Source organism: Rhineura floridana, chromosome 11 (assembly GCF_030035675.1).
Source record: "Rhineura floridana isolate rRhiFlo1 chromosome 11, rRhiFlo1.hap2, whole genome shotgun sequence".
Taxonomy (NCBI): Eukaryota; Metazoa; Chordata; class Lepidosauria; order Squamata; family Rhineuridae; genus Rhineura; species Rhineura floridana.
This window is the reverse complement of record NC_084490.1, coordinates 29,034,542-29,048,066: the sequence shown is the minus strand read 5'-3', so window position 1 is coordinate 29,048,066 and position 13,525 is coordinate 29,034,542. Positions and strand designations below refer to the sequence as shown.

General features: G+C 41.3%; 1 protein-coding gene across 1 annotated transcript; it reads right to left on the bottom strand.

Moving 5' to 3' along the window:
• Positions 1-3,054: 3,054 nt before the first annotated feature.
• LOC133367669 (olfactory receptor 14I1-like) lies at positions 3,055-3,996 on the bottom strand. Its single transcript, XM_061591764.1, has one exon. It carries the CDS (start codon positions 3,994-3,996, stop codon positions 3,055-3,057), a length of 942 nt encoding a protein of 313 aa, XP_061447748.1.
• Between the last annotated feature and the right edge of the window lie 9,529 nt (positions 3,997-13,525).

The window sequence follows — 13,525 nt, the reverse complement described above, 5'->3', positions numbered from 1 at the left end:
TATAGCGCTTTCAAGGGTTAGGGCCCTCTACCGATGGCTGGTTGGTTAATTCCTCAGGACTCTTAGGAGTGCTTTCCTCAGGACTCTTAGAAGTGCAGGCTGCTTCCATGTCTACAGTTGGCTGCTTGGTTAATTCCTGAGGACTCTTAGGAGTGCTGGCTGCTTCCATGTTCAAAACTCAGAATGTGTTCAAGGCTCAGGACATACCCGGGCATGCAAAATGCCTGCTCTGACTGCCCCCTCTCCTGATTGGTTCAAATCCATGGTCTACTGGTTGCCATAGCAACAGTGAGTCCTTGGGGAGGGGGAAGGTTAGAAATGGAGCCCTTCGGGGACCATTTCCAGAGGGGTGAGAGGAGGGTAGGAGGGAGGTCAGGGGAAGGTCAGGGGGCCATAAATCAGATCCACAGACAGGGGCTGGGACTGGTGATGTCATTTGGAAGGGGGGTAAGGGCTGGGGGAAGGATGGAGGCTAGGGGAGGGGCAGGGGGAGGTCAGAGGGAGGTCAGGGTCAGGGGTCATCATCAATCATTTTGACAGCAGGTGGTCTTTCTATACTACTGGTGAGATTATTTTTGGAGAGAAGTATGCAGAAGTAATTTCTAATCAGAAGGCACACCAAAAATTTCATTAAACACGCAATGCATTTACTTTATTCATAAACCAAAGTCAAAAGTGTTATGACAGGAAAACAAAAGTTAAATATATAGAATGGAATCTCAGCTCAACAAAAATGCATGTAATAGAATTCTAGCTACCCTATGACATCTCATTATCACTAAGGTCATTTACAAGGCAGGCTTATATCACAGCATCTAGCTTTTGTCTTTGACTGTCTCTCCTTCAGAGGTCTAGTCATCTTCTAGCCTTACAAGGGCACTTTCAGACCATTGTGGGTGGGATTCACTGTTGAGCCTCGGCTCTCCCTGAAGGAGCCACGAGGGGAGAGGCATGAGTTTCAGATGCCTCAGCTGCCAGAAGGCGCAGAAGATCAGGGAGTTGTTGAGTCTGCTCGGGATCTTGGGGGGGTCAGTGAACTTGAACTCCAGCCAATTCCCACAGGTGATGTGAGCTCTCTAGAGGAGAGGGCACAGCCCCCAGTTGTTCCCGAGGGCTCGTCAGGGGACGCCCCAGAGGTTGTGTCAGCTCCTCCCTTGCCAAGCAGTTCCCAGGACGCTTCCAGCGTGATGCCACCTCCTGACCTCAAGCCTGCAGCCCAAGAGCAGGTGTCTTCCAATGAGCCGTTGGAGACGCGCGCCCCCTCGCCTCGTGCCCGCCACTGAGAGAAGCAGACAGGGCAGAGACAGGACTTACGAAGGAGTCAGAGATTACGATCGAGGACATTCCGTACATAAGCTGGCCTCTCACAGAGGGGAGTCGCTGAGTCAACTTCCTTCACATGCCGCAGAGCATGTCTAGAGTGTAGTTAGGGGTTTCCAGTGAGTAAGGCAGGTTTCTATATGAAGCGTAATGTTCTTGATGTTTCCATTACTTTAATAAAGCAAGATTTAATTGCACCAGCGTCTCAGTCTCATGGTTCCAGCTCTGGACGGGACATTCACTAGCATACCAGCAAATTCAGATTGCACACAAAGTAGATTTAGCACTCTTGCACAACAAAGGTCACATCCACACCATACATTTAAAGCATTCATGCCACTTTAACAGTCACAACGTCCTCCAAATAATCCTGGGAACTGTAGTTAATCTTAAGAGTGCTGACAGTTGTTAGAGGACCTCTCAGAAAGGTACGATGCGGATGTGGCAAAACTCACTCCTCCCTTCAGTTGGACTTTATGAGGTAAGGAAAGTGACTGGGAAATGCTCTGGAAAGTGTGGGATAACTAATGCTTGAAATGATGTTGAGTTCTCTGGGAAGAGGAACTGATGGTTAATCACTCTGGCAATTGTGGCTGTGTGAGAATATGAATCTACTAACAACTCTCAGCACCTTTCACAAACTACACGTCCCAGGATTCTTTGGGTGAAGCCATAACTCTTTATAATTGAATGATAATGGATTAAATGTATGGTGTGAATGCGGCCATCATCAAGAGTGCACCCCCTGTCCTAGTAATAAAAATAATTGAAATGGAAATAGACTGCCTTCAAGTCGATCCCGACTTATGGCGACCCTATGAATAGGTTTTAGTGGTAAGTGGTATTCAGAGGTGGTTTACCATTGCCTCCCTCTGAGGCTGAGAGGCAGTGACTGGCCCAAGGTCACCCAGTGAGCTTCATGGCTGTGTGAGGATTTGAACCCTGGCCTCCCAGGTCGTAAACACTCTAACCACTACGCCACACTGGATAAGGGTGAATTATTGAATATATGAATAATTTGATGATCTTCTTAGATGACAGTCTGCCAATCAGTGTCATTTTCATTAGCCCAAAGCTTATTCATGAGTGAAAAATCCCCAGTTCCTCTTTCTTTACCTCCTTCCCAGACACCTCTTACTTGAGCACAATTTGCTCCCTTACTTCTTTCGATTATGGCCAGTTTTAGGATGAAGCTCTTGAATGTCTGCCTGGATGCTTACTATAGTAAGTGGCATTTGGAGTAAGCATTGTGCCTTGTTCAGATCTGTCAGACAGAAATTCATCATCTGCAACTGTAGCAAGGAACTGGAGGAAGCTGGTTTTCTTACAAAATTCCTGCCTGGACATTCACTATAGCTGTTGATATGGTGGGAAAGCAGTGTGCCTTGAATGGATGTGCCAGGCAGAAATTTATCATAGCTCTATGTAGCAAGTGGCTAAGGAAGCTACTGCACCTGTTCAATTTTTTCCTGAAACATACCTCCTCCTCCTCCTCCCCACCCCCCACCGCAAATTTAACGGTGCGCTGAAAGGCCAAAACAAAGTATGGATACATGGAACCAAATTTGTAAGCAAGCATAATATGCAAGTTTGGTCCAAGTCTTCACTGCTTAAATGATATAAAAGTTAATACACATTTCCCTTAACTTCCTGTTTCCTTCATATTTGGAGCAGAAATGGAAATTATCAGTACCGTAAATTAGATCGTAAACCAAACGGTTTTTTTAACAAAATCTATACACTTGTTTTCTTGTTTGAAAGCTTCCAGTAAAACAGTTTCCACAGGGCAGTTTTGACATCCTTATTCCTCATGCTGTAGATTAATGGGTTCATCATTGGAGGAATCACTGAGTATATCACAGCAAACACTTCATCCAAATTATATGAAGGACTGGAGGTTGGCATGATATAGGAGAAGATACCAGTACTGAGTAAGAGAGAGATAACAATGATGTGGGGAATGCAAGTAGAGAAGGCTTTCTGCCTGTTTGCAATGGAGGGCATTCTCAACACTGCAGTAAAGATCTGCACATAGGACATGACAATGAACACAAAGCAACCAAGACTTAAGGCAAAACTAAAGACAAGAGCCCAAACTTCACTGGAGTATGAATCAGAGCAGGAAATCTTCATGAGGTGTGGGATTTCACAAAAGAATTGATCGATGACTTTGGAGCAGAAGGGCAGTGAAAAAACAGTACCAGTGTGCAAAGCAGCATTAAGGAAACCTGCCATCCATGCCCCACCTGCCAGCTGAATGCACTTTCCCCACTTCATCACAGATGTATAGTGCAGTGGGTGGCAGATGGCGACATATCGGTCATAGGCCATGACGGTGAGGAGGAAAATGTCAGATGACACAAAGAAGACAAAGAAAAGCATTTGTGCAACACATTCAGGATAAGAAATCTGTGTTGTGTTCATGAGGGCATTGGCTATTGATCTGGGAATGGTGGTAGAGGTGGAGCCAAGGTCAAGGATCGATAAGTTGACAAGGAAAAAATACATCGGGGTCTGAAGGTGGGTGTTTAGAGCTACCAGAATGATAATTAGAAGATTTCCAATGAGAATAGCCAGGTACATTGCTGAGAAGACCACAAAGTGTAAAATCTGGAGCTCTTGTTGATCCGAAAACCCCAGAAGCAGGAAATCTGTTATGATAGTTACATTAGACATGTCTTCATTCATATCTTGACTGTAGAGGGAAGGAAAGAGACCATTATAAAATTTTTGCTTCTTCATTATTCCAACAAATATTCATAAGAATGGCTTTTCTGGAACAGACCAAAGGCATATCTAGTCCAGCATTCTTTTCCTGCAGTGGTCAGACAGAGACCTGTAGGAAGCTCACAAGCAGCACATGAGATTGTATCCCCAAGAAACTGGTATTCAGAGGTATATTCCAACTGCTTTATTTTTTCAGTTATATTTTTAGGGACAGCTGTAAGGTAGAGCCCACCTTTTGACTCCAGAACAGTTTATCAAGTTACTAACATCCTTTATGAAGGAATTGGTACCGCTGAGATCTAATATAGTACAGAAGTATATTCACTAATAGGCAAAAAACCTTGCATTTTAAGAATGTACCGTTAGCCCACAGCTATTTCTATCAAACTTTAAAAAGCAGGGAAATTGGGCAGCTATAGTGAATGCACCAGAGGAGCAGAAGACCTCACCTCCTCTCTGTTGGAAGTGGGCAAGAGCAACTCCTGTTTTGTTCTTTTGTTTATGCCCCAGAAGGAAGATAGAGCTAGGGTCCTCCAGATGGATAGGCTTTGTTTACCTTTTAACGTGTGATGCTCTGACTGACTTCCTTCTGTTGCTAGACTGTGACGTCTTTAGGGAAACTTACCTGCCCCTCCTCCTCCTGCCCTTCTATTCCTTTGTCCTCCGGCTGTCCAGGAGAGAGGAGACATCCCTCTGTCTCTGCTCTCTCTCCAAGCATGGGGCTAACTCCTACACCTGGGCGTTATGCCTCCAACTTAGCTAGTTAGTTAGAACTAGGTTTGCCTTTTCTATCTACTATGTATTTCTATAAATAAAGTAGCTTTTCTTATTTTACCAAGTCTCCAGTCTCAGTGATGCTGATGCAGGGTAAAAGCCTGCTTTCTTAGGTAAACGCACACACACGCTGGCACACTTGCATTTCAACATCTGCTGTTACTCTCTTCTGCTGTGGTGCTGCTTTTAAACAAAATTAAGCAACACAACTACACACAGCGCAACACTCTCTGAGATATTGTACTGCCCTGCAAATTTGTCAAAATGCAAATACCATTTGGGTTGGTCTTTCACAGTCCAATGCACTACCTGTGTAGCTTGGAAGAATTTGGTAACATGTGCCTCTGAGCATATGGTGAGTGGTGGCAACGCCTGTCACCTCCAAAAATGGAGAATTATATTTTTGTATGTTTGTTGGTATTCTTACTTTGCTTCTTCCCAGTGTTACTATTGTTTCTACAGCGAATCTAATCTAGAAAATTTTATTTCCCTCATTATTCATCCTAGAAACCTGTGTCAAATTTATTTTTTATTAATTTCAAAGCCTTTTTATTGGTCAAGGCAAAGACAGCCTTTTGTGTTTCAAATTGGAGGTTATGTTCTGTTTCTATTTTGGGTGCATTAACAGTTGAATCTGAAACTGTAGTTTGATGTAAAATCAGACTTGACTACAATACGTTGCTACTTCAGGAATGTCTCTAGCTGTTGGAAAAAACAAATTTAGCCTGCCCAAGATGCATATTTTCAGCCTGCTATGTTTAAACCACTTCATTTAAGGAAAGTTGGGCACGGTCAATTAAAAACATAGAACACACCTAGCATTTTGCTAGAATATATTTCACCTCACACTGTTTTATATTGTGCAAACTGAGACACTCCTGATGTCTACTGGAGACTATTTTGCAGAATAGTCAGTGCCATTATTATACAGTCACAAGAGTATAGCCAGCGGGGATTTTTCACATTCTGCAACGTTAAATTGAAAATACCCCCCATGCCATTCGGAGGCTTCCCATAAGCTCATTCCAAAACAAAACCTTACAAAACTTATAGTCCTGAACTCAGAAACGCTTCCTTAACAACCCTGTCAATTTTCTTGGTGATACACAAAGCAGTCAGAGAGAATAGACAGTTCAAAGTGTAAAAAGAGAGAGAAAAGCCTCAGGGCCCCTTCGGACTTTTTTCTCTCAGAGTTCTCATAATCTGTTGAAATTCATTAAAAATCAGCCATATTCACAGAGTACCTGTAATCCTAATACTGATGTTGCCCCATACTCTGACCTTCATCTACTGCAGTTTAAAAGTTGAAAAAATGCCTGGCTGATTTTTAATTAATTTAATGTTTTGGCTGGGACCCTATGATAACGCGGAACATGCTCAGTAAGAACCAACTGTCAGAGTTCTAAAATCCTCACAGCTGCTGGGCTTCCCTAATCAGGGGTCCACACCCACACCAGACTTTGATTTCACTTGAGACAGTCATGGCTTCCCTCAGAGAACCCTGGGAAGCGTAGTTTATGGAGGATGCTGAGAGGAGACTCCTGTTCCACTGAGAGAACTCCACTGGCCAGACTGGTTTAACAGTCAGCCACTCTGATTGAAATCTGTGAGGGGAACAGGGCGTCTCCTAGCAACTCTCAGCACCCTTCACTAACTACACTTCCCAGGATTCTTTCAGAGAAACCATGACTGTCCAAAGTGAAATAAAGGCCTGGTATGGATGTGGCCAGGGAAAGCTTTGGTTTAAATTTGGGTGGGAGGCTACATGTGCCTGCGGTAGAATAAAAAGGTGGGGGAAAGCCTGAAAAGCAATGATACTGTTTACAATGTTTTCCTTTTGGAAAGGAAAGGGGTTTCCCTTCTGCTCAGTGCCCACACACCCAATCTCCTCCCCCTCCTCCTCTCCTCCCTGCCTCTTCCCTGGGTCAGTGTTGGACTATGACCTGGGAGAGCAGGGTTTGAATCCCCACACAGCCATGAAGCTGACTGGCTGACCTTGGGCTGGTCACTGCCTCTCAGCCTCAGAGGAAGGCAATCGTGAAACCACCTCTGAATACCGTTTACCATGAAAACACTATTCATAGGGTCAACATAAGTCGGGATTGACTTGAAGGCAGTCCATTTCCATTTTCAAACATGATTGCATAGAAATAAATCCCATTGAACTAAAAAAGTATGCAAACGATCAAACCCACCCTCCCATCTCCTCCCTCCTATCCCCTCCCTCTTGCCCCTTCCCTCCCCTTCCTTTGCCCCTCCCTCCACATCCCCATCTCCTTCCAATCCCCTCCTTCCACTTCTCCCTCCTCCCCCTCCCCTTCCTCCTCCCCATGGTCAGTTTTACCTATCTTAAGCATGATTGCATGGAAGTGAATACCAATGAACTCTATAAGCATGGAAATGATCAAACCTGCCCTCCCCTCCCCTAGGGTTGCCATATTGCCCAGTTAGCCGGATTTTACCCAGATTCTTTGCATGCCACCCGGTGCCTGTTTAGCCCCTTAGGTGGCCTGGATTCTCAGCTTTAATTAAAAAAAATAGTTTCTAGGTGGTCCGGTTCTCGGGACATACATAAAAACATCAGCCACCCCGACTGTTAAATTTTTCTTTAAACAGTACTGTATAGCACTTCATAGCTTTAACCCCACCCATTCAGGATTGCATCCTGTCAGTGAAGCCAGGGTTGCATTTGGTTGACCTGAGGCAGTGTCTAGAAAACCTCATTGCAATGCCAGAAAATGGTGGTCCCCCCCCCCGTTTATCTGAAAATCTCATAAATTGGGTAAGTATATATGTTTCAGTTTTTTTTCCTCTTGTGTGCAGGAGTCAGATCCTGGGCAGTGTTTTGAAAACCTTCCCAATACTTGCTTTTGTCCCTGTTTGAGTAAGCCCCACTGAATACACTGGGACTTGCTTCTGAATAAATAAACCTAGGATTGCACTATAAATATCTTTACAGTTTGTGTAAATAATAAATATATCTGATAGTCATGCTTATATAAATATTTCTTCATTTATCATATTTTTGGTTTTTGGTTGGGAATCCTGACTTCTGCCTTACTCATTGGAATCTTGTTGTGGTTGGCATGGTATTGCATTTAAGAAATCATGGTACGAAATGGCCTGAATCAGTATAAGGCAGATTCCTTGGTTCCTAAAAGTGGGAAGAGACTCAAGGGCCACAGTGACTCCAACATTTATTTATTTTTATTTACAACATTTATATACCGCTTTATTGTAAAAAATCTCAAAGCAGTTTACAGAAAGAATTAAAACAATAAAATTATTGGCAAAAGCATTATTTATTTATTTATTTATTTATTTATTTATTTATTTATTTATTGAATTTGTTAATCGCCTATCTGGCTGACCATCCAGCCACTCTAGGCGATGTACAAAGCAAAATGATACAAAAACAACAACAGATCTAAAAAAACTAAACAATGAAATAACACCTAACCAGCATTAAAAATAACAGAATACAACCAAACAAAACAGTAAGGACAAGGAATCTTCCACAATCTTCTTCTGATCTTCTTCTCCAGGTGACCTCAAGGCGACTCCAAGTGCACCGCTAAGTGCTATGCAAGTACTACCCACCTCTGACAAAAGGTGTTTGGGGGGGGGACTTTGAATAGCCTTAATTTTATTATTATTATTATTATTAATTTTTATTCAAATTTTCAAAGACAAAAAAAACAACACAAAACAAAAATAATTAAACAATAAAATAAAATGTTGACTTCCGATTTGTCGCAGATCAGTTATAAGTCTACAATATATAACAATCCTATCTCCTAAATTATATTATAAAATCACTTTCCTCCAGTAGTTATCTTAATTAATCATCAAATCTCATTAACATTACTTTATTCTTCCCACAAAAAGTCAAAGAGAGGTTTCAGTTCCTTGAGAGATATATCTTTCAGTTTTTCTCCAAATAAACATGTCGATTAATCCATCTCATTCAAATCTGTTAGGTCCAATAATTTCAATAGCCATTCTCATTATCAACGTTAATTCCATCTTCCATCTTCAATAATCCTGTTAAGTCCAATAATTTCAGTAACCATTCTTCCATTATCAATAATCCTATTAAGTCCAATAATTTCAGTAGCCATTCTTCCATTATCAGTATCCCATAATGATCTTGTTATCATAGTCATAATCCAAATAAATATATAGATTAATCCATCTCGCCAAACCTGTTTGAGCCAATAATTTCAATAGCCATTCTTCCATTATCAATATTAATTCCATCTTCCGTCTTCAATAGTCCTGTTCAGTCCAGTAATTTCAGTATCCATTCTTCCATTATCAGTATCCCATATTAATCTTGCTGTCATAGCCATAGTCATATAGTAAGAGTCTGATGGGAATTTCCTTTATCACAAATATTTTCTTGCCATCAATTCTGAATATGTTGCTAAAATATTGTTGTAAAGTCATATCTCTGTTCTTCTTTTTTACAAAATGCACTGGCTCATCTCTCTTAAGAATTTTTCCATTGTCACATATCTGTAGTCCATTCCATAGATTTTTTCTATATCAAGCTCCATCACATCATTCCAGTCCAAAAAATTATCCAAGACATTAATAACTTTATCTCTATTATCTTCATTAATTTCTACAGACAACGTTGATTTCCAAACAGTAAACTTTATTTCGAGTATCCATAAACTCCAGATCTTTTTCCAATTTCACATTTGTTCCAATCTCCAGAGCTTGTATCTTCCCTTTAATTTTTCTTTTTTCATCTCTAATCTCATCAACTATTTCTTTAAACTCCTGCGTCATTTTACTAAATTCATTTTTCATCTCCTGTCTACCCTGTCTCAGGGTTTGTTTCGTTATCTCAATCTCATCCATTATTTTCTGAAACATAATTTCTTCCATGGTCTCAGCCACTTTCCTGATTGCCATTCTTAAAACCACAAAAACAAAAATTATTTCAGTCACAATTGGGTTAATATTCCAGGCTTGATGAAGTCACAGTGTAGACAGTACAGCCTGCCTTATCTCTTATGAATAGCCTTAATTTTAACCTCCTCTTGCATCTACTAACAAGTTTAGTTTTTGCAGCCAGCAACTGAAACCTTTAATGTAATAAGAAAATAATCACTCCACAGATATGGAAAACAATACAGAACTCTTGCCGTTGTACAGTTAACTAGAGAGAGCTGCCTATGCCAAGAACTGACTGCATGATCCGACCTAGAAGATCACATTCCATTTGGCTTTATGAATGGGCTTGGTAAAGCCAGCTTGCTTGTTACCCTGTCGTTAACGACAGATACTTAAAAACATTCAAAATAATAAAACCAACAATGAGTTAAAAACAGATTTAAAAACACAATAGTTTCCACATGCCTGGAGAGGCTTGCCTCAAGAAAATTGATTTTAGCAGGTGCTGAAAAGAGGCGTCTGCCTAATGTCAATAGGCAAGGAGTTCCAAAGCATAGGTGATGCCACACAAAAGGACTGATTTCTAACAAGAGCAGAACAAGTACTATGTGGCACCCATAACATGGAAAGCATAGCTTGAACTTGGCCTGGTAGCAAATCAGCAACCAATGCAGATTTCAGAGCAGAGGTATTATGTGCTGATAGGATCTCACTCATGTCAGCAATTGTGCTGCAGCATTCTGCATTAACTGCAGTCCCTAGGTCAGGTTTTGTTGCATGGGGATTTTTGTGACCTTGGCTGACTGTCTGCTAGGATTTTTTTAGTTTGGGTTTTTGGTTATGAATCCTGACTGGTTGTGGGATGCTGAGTTTTCTGCCTTACTCATAGGAATCTTGTTGTGGTTGGTATGGTATTACATTTAGGAAAGTGTTACTGCCTTTTGTGTTGTTGTTTTCCTATTTGCATTTCACTTATCTTTAACCTCACTCCATTACAGCCATAGAAGCAACAGCATTATAGGCAAGATAATTAACTCCCATTAGTGATAAGAGCAAGAATTTATAATTATTATTTTAATTAAAACAAGAGGCTTATCAGTGCTTTGAAGAGGACCAGATACTTATTTTCTTTCTGAGCCCAGGACTGGGTCTTTCATGTTGCTTGGGGGGGGGGAGCAGGAGAGTAGTCAATAAGACAGACATCCTGGCATTGGTAATCTAATTCGCAAGGTATGTGTGGGATTGTTGCACACTTCCAGGCCCAGTTTCATTTTGAGTATGGAGGTGGAATCTGTGTAGATGTGGTTGATCAAAGGGAGAAGAAATTTTGAGTTAAGCAAAGCTCTGCTTTTATAAAACCTAAGAAACATACAGATACTTTGAATGTCTGAGTGCCTGCACCAGTGGAATACTGGAGGAACTTGTAAAACTTGCTGCAACAGTATTTACAACTGAGCATGTGGTGAAAGACTCCTTTTCCTAACATTTTGGCTTCTTGTAATGGTTAACCGTACTGCTGCCCTGACTTACTTTGTTTGTTGCTATTTTGTGTTTTTATTATGTTTTTATATTGATTGTGTATTTTTATTGTTTTTATTATATTTGTAAACTGTGCTGAGCTCTGTTTTTAACAGCAGAAGGGCAGGATATAAATCCTCTTAATCAATCAATCAATATTCCATAGTGTTGGAAACTAGAGTCTAGGCATTTAAGGCTGAAAATGTTGCTTTAAAAAAAAAAGATTTCTCACATCTTTCCTCAGTTTTTGGTGGTAATTCCCAGGCACAAAAACAAAACAACTGGACAATCCAAATATTAATATGCAAATAATTGGCATGATATGCAAATAATATCCAAATAATTTGCATGATATGCAAATTAGCCTGCCCAGATTTGTGGGACTGGAATATGGCAACCCTCCCCTCCCCCTTCCTTTGCCCCCCTCTAATACATTCCTTCCCCTTCCCCCTCCCCATCCTCCTCCCCCATGGTCAGTTTTTCCTATCCTAATCAAGATTGCATAGGAGTAAATCCCTTTGAAATCAATAAGCATGCAAATGACCAGACCTGCTTTCCCCCTCCTTCCTCCTCCTTCCCCTCTCTTCCCTTCTCCCTTCCTCCTCCCCTCTCCTCTTCCTTCTTCCTTCTCCCCTGCCAACTCCAGCCCTCCCTTCCTCCCCCCAGTAAGTTTCACCTATCCTAAGCATGATTGCATGTGAGTAAATTCAATAAACAAGCAAATGATCAAACCTGTCCTTTTGCACCCCTCCCCTCCTGCCTGCTCCCATCCCAGTCCTTCCCTCTGTATTTCCTCCCCTCCCCCCTCCCCCTCCCCTCCCCATCCCCTCCTCATCCTCTGTGGTCAGTTTCACCTATCCTAAGCATGATTGCAGGGGAGTAAATCCCATTGAACTCAATAAGCATGCAAATGATCAATCCATTCTCAGCAAGCTTGCAGAGGATCCCATTTCTTACCTGCCGGATTAAAAAGCAGGGAAATTCACTCATAGGCAAAAAACCTTGCGGTTTAAGAATGTACCTATAGCCTGCAGCTATTTCTATCAAACTTTAAAAAGCAGGGAAATTGGGCAGCTATAGTGAATGCACCGGGGAGCAGGAGACCTCACCTCCTCTCTGAGATATTGGACTGCCCTACAAATTGGTCAAAATGCAAACACCATTTGGGTTGTTCTTTCACAGTCCAATCCACTCGCTGTGTAGCTTGGAAGAATGTGTTAACATGTGCCTCGGAGCATATGGTGAGTGGTGGCAACACCTGCAATCAGCCCAAATAATAGAAAGAAGACATGTGCTGTGCTGATCTTGTTTTAGCAGGGAGGAAGCAACATTATTAAGACAGTTGATATAGTTGAGATGGTCACTTTGAATATGTCTGATTTCCTTTGCACTTTTAATGAAGTTTCCTATAGGAAATCATTTTCTTTTGTTTCTATTTCTGTGAATATATGAAGTACAGCAACTCTTTGCAAAATTTACACTCAAAAAACTCCAAACATAATTGTGGAATAATGGCACTGACTTCTGCAGAATAGTCTCCAGTGGACCTCAGGAGTGTCTCAATTTGCACAAGTTAAAACAGTGGGAGGTGAAATATATTCTAGCAAAATGCTAGGTGTGCTCTATGTTTTTAATTGACTGTGCCCACCTTGCCTTAAATGAAGTGGTTTAAACTTAGCAGGCTGAAAACATGCATCCTCTTTTTTCCAACAGCTAGAGTCATTGCTGAAGTAGCAACATAGTGTAATCAGTCTGATTTTACATCAAACTACAGTTTCAGATTCCACTGTTAATGCACCCAAAATAGAAATAGAACATAACCTCCAGTTTGAAACACAAAAGGCTGTCTTCACCATCATATGACACTGACCAATAAAAAGGCTTTGAAATTAATAAAAAATAAATTTGACACAGATTTCTGGGATGAATAATGAGGGAAATAAAATTTTCTGGTTTAGATTCTCTGTAGAAACATTAGTAACGCAGGAAAGAAGCAAAGTAAGAAGAACACCAACAAACATACAAAAATATAATTCTCTATCTTTGGAGATGGCAGGTGTTGCCACCACTCACCATATGCTCAGAGGCACATGTTACCAAATTCTTCCAAGCTGCACAGCAAGTGGATTGGACTGTGAAAGACCAACCCAAATTGTGTTGCCATTTTGACAACTTTGTAGGGCAGTCCAATATCTCAGAGAGGAGGTCAGGTCTCCTGCTCCCCGGTGCATTCACTATAGCTGCCCAATTTCCCTGCTTTTTAAAGTTCGATAGAAATAGC